The sequence below is a fragment of the Nicotiana attenuata genome, chromosome 3 (assembly GCF_001879085.1).
Source record: "Nicotiana attenuata strain UT chromosome 3, NIATTr2, whole genome shotgun sequence".
Classification (NCBI taxonomy): domain Eukaryota; kingdom Viridiplantae; phylum Streptophyta; class Magnoliopsida; order Solanales; family Solanaceae; genus Nicotiana; species Nicotiana attenuata.
Window position 1 is genome coordinate 52,667,364 of NC_031991.1, and position 12,158 is coordinate 52,679,521.

Sequence of the window (12,158 nt, forward strand, 5' to 3'; positions counted from 1 at the left end):
AGCGAGACGGTACAATACGATACAATACAATACAATACATTATAGAACGATGGGGAATAATGATCCAAACAGATGCTAAGAACTAAGAACTGACGGCAACCCTGATTGTTTTTAATTTATGTTAGTATGACTTAATTCTATTTTTTATTTATTTAAATAAGACTCCTAATAGACCTTATATTGTGTTCTATGATTAACTTAACTACATTAGGTGTAAACACCCGATGCGAGTAAGTTTTTACCCTTTTCTTTTTATATATTATTTTATTGCATTCCAAATGGAGCCCACACATTTATTTTTTCTTTTCCTTTTCCTTTTTTAGAAAAGGATTTACCTTTTTATTGTGCTATTCCTTTCCTCTCTTCCCTCTATAAGATTCCAATTAACTAATCAATTTGTCAAATTAGGATCAAGTGAGATCTTAAACATTCTCATATTTACCAACTACCATCAAAAGTGTATTAAGTGATCTAGATTATATTCTAATCTAATTTAGAACGTTATGTTTATGGTTATTTCTTATCTGAATAAAAAATTTAATATTCATAATCTTAAATTCTTTCCCTAAAGTTAGCATCCTTCTTCTCGGGAACAAGTTTTTTTGCTCCTATAAATAAGCTTATCATCTAATTCAAAGTTTCCCTCCATTGCCTTTCAACTTTCAAACGATCTTTGATAAATGGGCCTCAAGACTGGGCTTTACGCCACAACTGCTTTTTATCCTGAAGGAAAGCCCATTATTTAAAAACACCAAACTCTTTTCGTCTGCTCTGCCATTACTACCAAATTCTACTTTCAATCAAACTGGACGTCGAAGTCATCGCTCAAGAGTTGTGGTGCCACGTCATCATCAGTATTCTTCAATGGCATCCAACTCTAGACGAGTTGGGCTGATATACGATGATCAAATGTGTAAGCATTTTGATCCAGACGATGAGTATCATCCTGAGAACCCGAATCGTATACGTTCCATTTGGAAAAAGCTAGAATCTTCTGGAATTACTCAGAGGTAATAGTATGTTCATTTTCCTTTTTGTTCTGTTTAATGGGTATATTCACTAATAATCGTGTTTTTTTGGGGGGTTCAGATGTATTGTTATGAATGGGAAGGAAGCAGAAGATAAAGATATAGCTTTGGTTCATACAAAAGCTCATATTGACTTGATTAGGAATATAAGTTCAAAGAAAATTGGTTTAAAAAGAAATAAGATTGCTGCCAAGTTTAATTCCATATATTTCAACGAAGGCTCTTCAGAAGCTGCTTATCTTTCTGCTGGTTCTGTCATACAGGTAAAGTTACTTCTTTTTTGTTTTTCATAATACGTCAGAAATTGTTATTTGCCCTTTTTTTTATTGAGCACTATTTGGTTTGGTGTGAAACTTACAAACTTTTCCAAATAATGAATAGTGGTGGAGCCAGAAATTGTTATAAGGTGATTCAGAAGAATGTGAAACTGCCACATTTAGTATTATTGAACCACTTTTGCGAGAAAGCTCTTCTTTTATATATATTTATTTATTTCAAGGGGATTCAAAAATTAAAATGCATGCACAAAAAATTACTTTTCCGTTATTCCACAGTGTAATTTTTTGAACGAAGGCCACTGATCAAGCACCTGCTGTTAGATGCTATTCGGACAATGTAATATGGAATTTTTTGTGGTACAATATACTTGTTTTACTGTGCTGATCAATTGCTGGGTCCTCTAATATTCTTGATTCTTTTGCTGCACCTATCACACTATTTTAGGGCTTTAATCATGTGTGTATGAATAACATAGGTTGCTGAGAAAGTTGCTGAAGGAGAACTAGACTCTGCCTTTGCCGTTGTTAGGCCTCCTGGACATCATGCTGAAGAAAATGAAGCAATGGGATTTTGTTTGTACAACAATGTCGCTATAGCAACACGTTATCTCTTGGACGAAAGAGTAAGAGTTTGTTTCAGTTCATCAAACTTAAGGTGGATTCAAATCTTTGAACAGTATTGCGAATCAACTCAAAGGTTTTACATGTAGTACGTTTAATTTCCTTGCAGCCTGATTTGGGGATTAAGAAAATTTTGATTGTTGATTGGGATGTCCATCATGGAAATGGCACTCAAAAGATGTTCTGGGATGACCCTCGAGTACTCTTTTTTTCTGTGCATAGGTACGCATGTGAATCCTCGTAATTGCTACTCATATTTGTTTATCCATTCAAATGTGGCACTCTAGATAGAAAAAATCTAGACCTTCGAGAAAAGAATTTTGACTCAAACTTCACCCTTCTGTATTCTCTCATTTCGAATCCTTGTATAGTCTTTATAGTACAAACCCAGTGTATTCCCACAAGTGGGTCTGAGAGGGTAGTGTGTACGCAGACCTTACCCCTACCTGTAAAAAGGCAGAGAGGTTGTTTTCGGTAGACCCCTGGCTCAGGGGTGTAAATAAAGATGATTATAAAAAAATGCTGGATTTAGTCTCTTAAGGTGTATATTGTGTACCATTGATGGTCTTCATTAGTCCCTCTTTTTATTAGGCATGATTTTGGAAGTTTTTATCCTGGTGGTGAAGACGGGTCACATGTCATGACTGGTGAAGGGCCAGGAGCAGGATATAATATAAATGTTCCTTGGGAGAATGGCCGCTGTGGTGATGCAGACTATCTTGCTGTGTGGGATCATGTCTTGATTCCTGTTGCCAAAGAATTTGGTCCTGACATCATCCTGATCTCTGCAGGATTTGATGCAGGTTAGCTAGAGCTTGGTTTTATTCTCCGTGGGTCTTCTCATCATTTTCTGTAGTATTTCTCTTTTCTCATCTTTTTTCTCTCAGTTTTGATTTTCATTTCTTAAGGCTTTTACAGCATTTTACGGTATTTATCGGTTAGCAATTTGTTGATTCTTTATTATGCTTGCATGCATGATACAGTGCTTTCTTCAATTTTCTTTTTCATTTTTAAAATTTTATTTTCCTTTTACGTAATTTTGTAGTTTCATGTTTTATTTTCAACATGACTTGGACTTACCTTAATATAGCATAAACATCATTTTCCTTGCCCCATGAGATTAATCAACTCCACTTTTTAGTGATAATTCATTTTTTGAATTTGTTAGTGCTGCAAGTATAATCACTAGCATCCGTGAAAACTGTCCATACTAAATTTGATAGCTCAAGATCTTCTTGACTTTGTTATTTAATATTGGTTTACTGAAAGACAGATTATTCTTATGTTTAGCTTTGGGATAAAGATAGGATAATGCCTGAATGTGTCTGGTTCATGATGCCTTATCCATGTAACTGGAATGATTGGTGTTTTGCATACAATATGCCTTCCAAATACTATCAAGTATTGAACAAAACTAGGATCTTGGGAACATGTGCATACTGGGAAAAAGTGGTGTGGTTACTGCTATTTGTATTTCCAGACAAACCCTTTTCCGTTTTTATTTCAATATTTAACCCTTTTCATTTGTATTAAATGATTATTCCAGCGATTTTGATGCAGATACATGTCTTGTACATCTGTTAAGATATCCCATTTCGTTTTGCATAAATTTTGGAGATTGGTTTCGTATACGCGTGTTAGTTTTTGAATCTTCAATAGATTTCATATCATGACCTTTTTTCATTGGTTACCGTGGCTGAAATGTAAATAGCTTTGGTGACACGAGACATAGTAAAATTCCCTGACAAACAATTTAAATTACTTTTTAATCTTTGCTCTCATGTATTTGTTGAACTTCTATTCAGATTGGCATTCATAGTCTTAACAGTTTTAATGTTTTGATGTGAATAGCTGTTGGTGATCCTCTTGGTGGATGTCGTGTTAGTCCATATGGATATTCTGTGATGTTGCACAAGGTGAGCTCTAAGTAACTTTCACGAGTAGTCTTTGATTTCTTGCTAGTGATATTCTTACTTTCTTCTATTTATGTCTTTCCTCCTGCATTTATCCAATGGCATGTGAATATATGCTTGTTTTTTCCTTTTCTTGTGATTTGTTTCTATAAAGTACATATTTAGAAATTACACTTACCTTTTTAATTTGCATATTTTAGTTGTTGGAGTTTGCCGGAGGAAAGATTGTAATGGCACTTGAAGGTGGATATAATCTGGAGTCTATAGCAAATTCTGTCCAAGCTTGTATTGAAGTTTTACTACAGCAAAAACCGATTGCTGGATCTTCTGAGGCATATCCATTTGAATCCACATGGCGAGTGATACAGGCTGTAAGGATGTTTCTGCCCTAGCCCATTCCGCTGCTCCTCCCTTCTTTTTTCTTTTTATCTATTCCATAGCCATAAAGCATCTTGCGGACTGATTTTTGTGTCAGTTAGCCAAATTGCCTGCACATTAGGAGTAACATTTTGGCCTTATGGTTTAAGGCTTGTGTACTCAGTTTTTCCTTGTACGCCATAAATGTGTTCAGGTACGTGACAAGTTGAGTGCATTTTGGCAACCACTTGCAGAGAGATTACCGGAGAAAACAACTAGTATGAGAACTCCTTACATTCAGGTCAGATTTGTTTTCCTTATTTTAGTATAATCAATAACCTTCTTGTGAACAATTTCTCCCACACAAGTTGTTGGAGCCTGTGTTTAAAAGGTGGAAGACACCAATAACAGCAGGCATATGTTGAAGCATGAAGTATGTGCTTTTTAGCTGTATTTGTTATCATTACAAAAATAAGAAAACTTTAAAAAAATCAAAAATATTGTTAAAATGAAAAACAAGAGATAGAAGAGATGGAGAAAAGATTGTGATGCATTGAGTAATCTGCTGTTGTGTTTAGAATATTTTAGCACGTTAGGAATTGTCTGCCGTGGGATGTAGACTTTGCTTAAACCTCCACATACCGTAGCCTCGAGGTTCATAGGAGGCACCTGGTCCCATAAACGTACTATTACCGACAGAGTGAGATGAAAACTATCTATTAGAACGGAATCATGATAGGAGTTCCTTGAGCTGAGCCCACCGTTAATGGAACTTGAATTGCTGATATCAGTTGGAATTATTGAACTCCTTTGTTGTGATAACAATAATGTCTTTTGGCAATCAGTAGTAAAAGACCCCCTATGCTAAGTTCTACTTTTGGTTGCCATGTCTGTGGATGGCAAGTCCAGGGGATCATTTTGGTGCCATGATTCCTAAGTTCATTGTTTGGTGTAACTAACTGATAAGTAGTTCAGTTACTAGAGTTAGTGCTGGCAAGGAATTGTGCAGACTTTTAAGGTATGAGGTCACGCATACTAACGAATGGATGCCTTGTGTGCGAGTAACAGTTGGTTATTGACGTATTGGATGGATTATCAAGCTTTATTATGCTTCCCGAAATAAATGAGATTTTCATCCACACAAAAAAATACAATGTTCACCATGAAATCCTCCGGAAAACTTATGCTTGTTGCTCCTTGTACCTTTCATATCATTTCAGATTCTTCTCATCAGTAGATTTTCTTACTTTGTTTCAGGTCATTAGCTCTGATTCTGAAGATGAGTACGATACCACTCATACGGTTTCACAAGAACTCGAGAAGGATATTGAGAATATCATACAACCATTTTCAGACCTGAAAGTTAATGATGGTACAGTCGTAACAAGTATATTATTATGTTTACCTTGCGAGAAGTTGCTCTTTTATTTCTGAAGATGGCTTTTCACGATCTTTGAGTTTACACAGGTCAAGCATGCACAATTTCTCACTCTTGGAGAGCAGAGCTTTCGAAGATTGATATATGGTATGCCACATTTGGGTCAAATATGTATCAATCAAGGTTCCTTTGCTATATTGGAGGAGGACAGGTATAGCTATCATGCATTCTCTGAACTGCTTATCTTCTTTATAAACCTTCTGTATCATGGAGTAGTGAGTCGTGAAACAAAATAAACAGCTTATTTTTGGTTTCTTCTGAACTTCCACCTCATCTTCCTTCCCCAAATTTCAAAATGATCTTTGAACTTAGCTCATGCAAAATCCGAATACTTGTTTCTACAGTAGCAAGCAAAAATGCAAAAGTTCTTCTAATGTTCGAGAAATTTCTGAATAAATTATCAAATATGTTTCTACAAAACAAAAAAAAAACAGCTACCTAGTGCATTTAGAACTGATGATGCAAAAACATTTCTTACTAGGATTAATGATGTAGAAAGTTTGCCACGTCTATTACCAACTTGAAATGGTTTGCATAGTCGGTCGTAATTATTTCACAAAACCGTAATGGTTCTCAATTAGTCAGGCATCTTACGATAAGAAATCAGTTTAATGTTAGCTGGGATTGATGCTCGGCAAAGTCTAAATAGTATTGAGTTTTCAGCTCGACATAACATTCTTTTTTGCATTTCATAACAACAAAATGACTTCCAGGTGGAAGGCATGCAAAAGCCATGTATTGGTTCGTTGGATAAAAGCAAGCCAAAGGAGATCATATGGAAAACTTTTCCTCATCGTCTGTTCTTTGCTCGCGAGCGTACAGCTACATGGGGTCCGGGTGGGGTTGCTTTTCTTCATCCTGAAAGCAACAGTGACGAAAAAGCTTATATGTGCCTATATAGGATAACGTATGTGATTCTTTCCTTTATCTGCATGATTTCTCCTTCTATGATAATTAGGAGTTCGCCATTTTGTTGGCATTTTTTAATAAAAAGACCTTTCGTCGGCTCTTGGTGATTTAGAATTATAACTTAATATTTCTTTATTCTTTTTACAGGCTTGAGCAATTTAATGATGTTTTACTTCAAGAGAATGTTTCGAACTTTGACATGAACTCCCCTTTGTTTGACTTGACTGACTTACAATCTATTGAAAACAGCAAATGTGTTTCAGCAGAGGCTGTCAAGGTGTGTTTTTAGCTCTCTGCATTATTCTCATGTGTTATTCTTTAGATGCAATCTGTGTAATGGAATACCTACAGTAAGTTCAATCTTTTGTGCTAGCTTGGGCCTTTAAAATTTTCAAGCATTAGATTGTCTATCATTCCTACACCACCATATTAATGGCTCAAATAGTTAGCATCTAATGGTTCAAAAACTGTAAGATTCAGATCGGCTTAAAAACATGGTAGCATAAATGACTGTATATTTTTGGCTAAGTAGTTCGCTAGTAGTCATTTCTAGGATGGTTTGCTAATGCAATAAGGTATTGGGATAGAGCAATTACTACTCCCATGGATGGAAAATTTTATGTTGACTGTGAAGGATAGCTAAAATAGTTAAGAGTATTGATGAATCCTCCTAGTAATGAATTCGTGAGGATGTGCTCTCCTGGGTATCCATTACACCTGAACTAATGAGTTAACCATGTAGGGATAAGGGTGAGATTTAGCGAACCCTGAATTTGTGCATCAAATTATTTACTATTGAAATGAAATGAACCAATAGAGCATTAAAAGGATTCATTTTGCCAACCCAGCTGATTTAGGATTGAGAGGTGGTTGATTGATTGATAGTAAAAGATGAATTGCGTCAAAAAGAATGTAAAATCTTGGGGCTACACGATGATTATCCGTTCGTGCATCAAACATATCAAAGCTTAGTAGCAGGACAGAATAGTTTTTCTTCTATCCAAATCGCAATCAAATATGGCCTCCTTGGATTAGCTTATATTTTGCTTTGGCATACAATTCTGTTTCTTCGTCTTTATAGCTTTTGAGATCATAGCTTTTCACTAGAATTCCCGAGCAAACTACTACATGGGTAATCTGTGAGTCAGTGAGAAGTATTAACTAATCTTTTGGGCACTCATTTATCTCTTACCTAATTATATTGAAGCTGATTTTTCATCAAAATGTAGTCTTTCCAACTTTAGCCTATGTTGTCAGCTGCTAAAGAATATGGCAATATTGTCAACTTTTCAACTCTAGCCTATGTTGTCAACTTATCTTGACAAATTCCTATCCTGGAGACCATTTTTCAGTTTGAGAAATTAGTTAAGATGCTCTTCGAGCAGTCTTAGTTCCTACTCCATGCCCCACAGCCCCAGACATCTAGTCTTTGCTTGACATAACTCTGAGCTAGATGATTTTTCTCATGGTATGATGTTGGTTGACTCTCATGTAGAATGGCTGGTACCATAATGTTCTTTACCTTGGGAAGGAGAATGGTCTTCCTATTTTGACAATGACGTAAGCATGCTGCCTTTTATTTCGTATGCTATTTTTTTTTTAAATGTATATTCTTGTGAAATTGAATCTCATCCGGCACCTTTCTGCTTCTCTATCAGATGCCAACTCTCAGATATTGATAACTTCAAATCAGGTAAAGTACTTATGCGCAAACCATCTAAAGAATATGCCAATACTCTGATTAGAGGGTTGGTAGAAGGAAAGCAGCTCTCAGAAGAGGAAGCCACCACTTACATACAAGAAGCAGCTGGCAGAGCATTGTGACTACGGTTTCCTTCTTGTTTCTTTAGCTGCTAGAAAATTATGTGACTGCCTCGCAACATATGCTCCAGAACTGTTATTGTACCATTAATTTTTGATGAAGCGACTGCTATCATTTTTTTCGGTCCAGGTGTATATAACTTGTAACATCTGACATAGATGTTTGCCTGTACATAAATTATAGGATTGACATAGATTTTTGCCTATGTGAATTGTTCTCTACGGGTTCTCTACGGCCCTCTACTTTCTTGCTCTCGTTACAGTGTTTTGGCTTAGTGTTGTAAAGTATAAACTTATGAATGATTATTTGGTCACGCCCATTGATGTTGCTAGTCAGAAGCAGATGACGATATTTTGTGGTTTATAAACCTTGCAAATGCAGGTGTAAATATGGCCGTGCTTCGTATTCCATTATGGAATAGTTGCACTAATATCTTTTCATTCTCTCGAGTCATTAAAGGTTGAAATTGGCCATCGTTTAAGCAATGGAGATTGAGCTACAGCCCTTCTCAAAAAGTTCTACAATGCCAGCAGTTAAATCAACTATAAAAGATGATCGCGTTAAATTATCATTTTTATGCGTTAAAAGATGATCGTTGGCCATCGTTTAAGCAATGGAGATTGAGCTACAGCCCTTCTCAAAAAGTTCTACAGTGCCAGCAGTTAAATCAACTATTAAAGATGATCGCATTAAATTATCAATTTTATGCGTTAGAAGATGATCGCGTACAAATCAAGCATTTTGAGCATTGAGTTGAATTACTAAGTTTTGCTTCTGTCATTCAGTTGAATTACTAAAGTTTAGATTGGGTAGTAAATCTAGTTTGTGTCTGTGATGACGCGGTGACGACGTTTATTTTTTTCCCGCTTTTAACAATACCAGAAGCTTGTCATGTTACTGTGTGAAGTTATAGTTAGTTATCCCTCGTCACTTGTGTCATTCTTTCATCAACGTGGAAAAAAATATATTCAACCAAAGTGTTAGCTTCGGTATTACAGCAAAACTTGAGTGGCTTCATTGTTTTTAGATACACAGATTAAGAAACCGTCTTCCATCTGCATCGACCATCGTGTATTCATCTATTATCAAAGAACTTTGATTTTTTAGCTCATTTCGAATTGACTATGGTATAAATGATTTAAATCGTAGACAATAATCTGTAACCCACAAAGAATAAGAATAGCGAACAAATAATGAGCCTCCAAACTCCCAGCAATCAGCTTGAATTGTAGACAATGAGATTCTCTAATATCACCGAGACTTTAGTTTGGCATGCCCCGTCGCTCCTAGATGCTTATGTAATTGATTCCTATGGCGGGAGAAGCAGATAATTAGATTTGGGAAACAAGTGGAAATATAACCTTATTGATCAACAGAAAGATTCATGACTGAGACTGCAGCATCACAAACCTTGTATCAAATTCCTCCCCACATGTCTCGCACGAGTTGCCAGAAAATTTTGATGTTCCCTGAATTCATATGAAACTGTGTTACAACACATAACTTCAAAGCTTGGTCACATTCAGGAAGAGTAGGTAACTGTAGAAGAGAAGAGTAGGTAACTGTAGAAGAGAAGTTGTAAATTCTCAAGATAGCCAAAGAGGGGAGTGGGTGGGGGGAGGGGGAGAGAGAAAAGGAGATTGACGTCAAACAAGCCAGAATTATTGAGTACCTTCTGTTTCCTTCCTTTGGTTGCATCTTTTGATTTGGTATTCTTCTCCTTCCTAACGGTAGTTTTCTTGTCCATACCTTGGCTTGAAACTTTTTCACTATTTCGCGAAAGGTCACTTTCTTTGCGATCATTAGCAGTTTCTGGTGGAGAGTCTGATGACAGGCCCTGGAAAGCTGAGTTATCATTGTATGCACTATCTAACTCAGTGTCAATACCAACTTTAGTCGCACAAGATGTAACATCTCCTCCTCCACCTTCATCGTCTTCTTCTTCCTGTGGTCTCCTGTTTCTTTGTCTCCGGCCACCCTTATTTCTCCTAGTACTTCTAAGATTATTATATTCCATGAAGTCCATTTCATTGTTACTGCTTTCAGCCTGAACATTCTTTGCTGAAGCTTGACGACTGCCACCTGGACCTGCATTCTTCCTACTTTTGCGGCCAGATACCATAGCTTCAAGTAGACTTGCTTCATCATCATCTAATCCAGGTTCATCAACTACTCCCTTTGAATCACTGCCACTTCGATAATTAAACCCATCATCTAATCCTTTTGATGTGGTCTCATCTTCGTTGCTGCTTTGAACCTCATCATCCTCACATTCATCTTCTTGAATTCGCGTACTACCTTCAAATTGCTCCTTTGAATCACTGCCACTTCGATAATTAAACCCATCATCTAATCCTTTTGATGTGGTCTCATCTTCGTTGCTGCTTTGAACCTCATCATCCTCACATTCATCTTCTTGAATTCGCGTACTACCTTCAAATTGCTCTGCTAACTCATCCACCCCATCATCCGCAGATAAATCAGCTGTTATATCACCATCAGCTACTTTTTGCTCCTCACTTACCCCATCCTCCACTAACCCTTCGTATTCATCATCTTCATCATCAAAAGCTTCTCTCAAAGCTGCCACCTTCTCCTTATGCTTCTTGGACTGCTCGTGATTTTTCCACTGTTTCTCGCTCTTGAACTTCTTCGAACACACCACACAGTACAATTCATTCTCATCTGCCTTCTTTTTCCCATCCTCATCCCAATCCTCCTCAATTTCTTCATTTTCCAACTCCTCCGCCTTCGCCCAATCAGGTTCCACATATTTCTTTGCTTTCTCAGCCTTCTCTCTCTCTAACTCCTTCTTTCTCTCCCGTTCCTTTTCCCTCTTCCTCTCCATTTCCTCATTCCGCTTCATCTGCATGTCAATCACCCTCTTATCTCTCTTTTTAACAAACTCCGCCAATCCTCTAACAGTCTCGTTGTATTCCCTTCGTGCCTTTTTCCTCAGCTTCTTGTTCTCCTCCTCCATCACCCTCCTTGACTTTCTATTGGGACCCGCCATCACGTCATACTGATCTACCCAACAAAAGTCCATCACAGTAACAAACCCTAACCAATAGTTATAGAATGCTGTCACCTGCATCACAAAAGAACTCGATGGTTACTAATACAGTAATACACACTGCATTTTACAACAGAATGCCCTTAAAAATATTAATAAGGGAATCAAATTTCGTCTCAAGCTACTTCTTTGGATTATTAATGGGACAAGAAAGTTTGAATATTTTTTATGATGGTCGTGTCTAGGCCAGCTTGCCCGCATCTCTGACTATTCAACTATTCAACCGGGTGTTAGTATTTTCTCAATTCTAGATTGTGATTAATAAACAATCTATATAAATCCTTTCAATTATTCAAAACCGTGGAACTATATGATTTTCACCTAAAATAGAGATACAATAACTTCAATTAAGAAAACTTACCTGAATCCATGATGTGTTTTCTTAATAAAATTGAGCAGAAGTCTTCTTCAGAGTTGTTGTTCTTGAGAAAATCAGTATTTCTCTCTCTTTTCCTTTTCTATGTTCTTTTCAGAATAGAATAGATGGAGTACGCTATTCTTCCTTTTAATAGACAGAGAGAGGGACCATCAGTTAATTCTCACTTTCCATCAAAGTGGGTTAGTGGGGAGTTATAACCATAATTAACTTCCCCCACTTTCCATCAAAGTGGGTTAGTGGGGAGTTATGACCATAATTAACTTCCCTTAATTTTATCCAAATATTAATTTAACAAAATATATTTATATTAAACCAAAATACTCACGTGGGTCATATTTTA

The 12,158-nt window shown here is 36.6% G+C and overlaps 2 protein-coding genes across 3 annotated transcripts in view; one reads left to right on the plus strand and one right to left on the minus strand.

The window, feature by feature from the left end:
* Positions 758–8,608, plus strand: LOC109223762 (histone deacetylase 5). Its single transcript, XM_019388181.1, has 14 exons — positions 758–1,010; positions 1,090–1,291; positions 1,783–1,929; positions 2,037–2,149; positions 2,519–2,730; positions 3,779–3,843; positions 4,041–4,211; positions 4,412–4,498; positions 5,455–5,569; positions 5,665–5,786; positions 6,349–6,542; positions 6,692–6,821; positions 8,040–8,104; positions 8,203–8,608. The coding sequence occupies exons 1-14, from the start codon at positions 865–867 to the stop codon at positions 8,366–8,368; spliced, it is 1,935 nt and encodes a 644-aa protein (XP_019243726.1). The 5' UTR covers positions 758–864; the 3' UTR covers positions 8,369–8,608.
* The window catches only part of LOC109223763 (DNAJ protein JJJ1 homolog), a 14,152-nt gene continuing 11,294 nt past the window's right edge, over positions 9,301–12,158 (minus strand). The window contains exons 2-5 of one of the 2 annotated variants that reach the window (XM_019388183.1): positions 10,800–11,454; positions 10,039–10,664; positions 9,777–9,835; positions 9,301–9,675 (exon numbers count right to left, since the gene is read on the minus strand). In XM_019388183.1, the coding sequence (XP_019243728.1) occupies positions 9,618–9,675; positions 9,777–9,835; positions 10,039–10,664; positions 10,800–11,454 (1,398 nt within the window). In that variant the 3' untranslated portion in view covers positions 9,301–9,617. Of the gene's footprint in view, positions 9,676–9,776; positions 9,836–10,038; positions 11,455–12,158 lie in introns of both variants that reach the window. The other variant, XM_019388182.1, reaches the window with a different exon arrangement.

What these genes read in the sequence shown, in the direction of transcription:
- LOC109223762 (XM_019388181.1), top strand. Translation starts at nt 865, where the DNA reads ATGGCATCCAACTCTAGACGAGTTGGGCTGATATACGATGATCAAATG. An exon ending in TCTTCTGGAATTACTCAGAG is followed by an intron (nt 1,011 to 1,089) that starts GTAATAGTATGT and finishes TGGGGGGTTCAG; the next exon opens with ATGTATTGTTATGAATGGGA. An exon ending in ATGTGCCTATATAGGATAAC is followed by an intron (nt 6,543 to 6,691) that starts GTATGTGATTCT and finishes TTCTTTTTACAG; the next exon opens with GCTTGAGCAATTTAATGATG.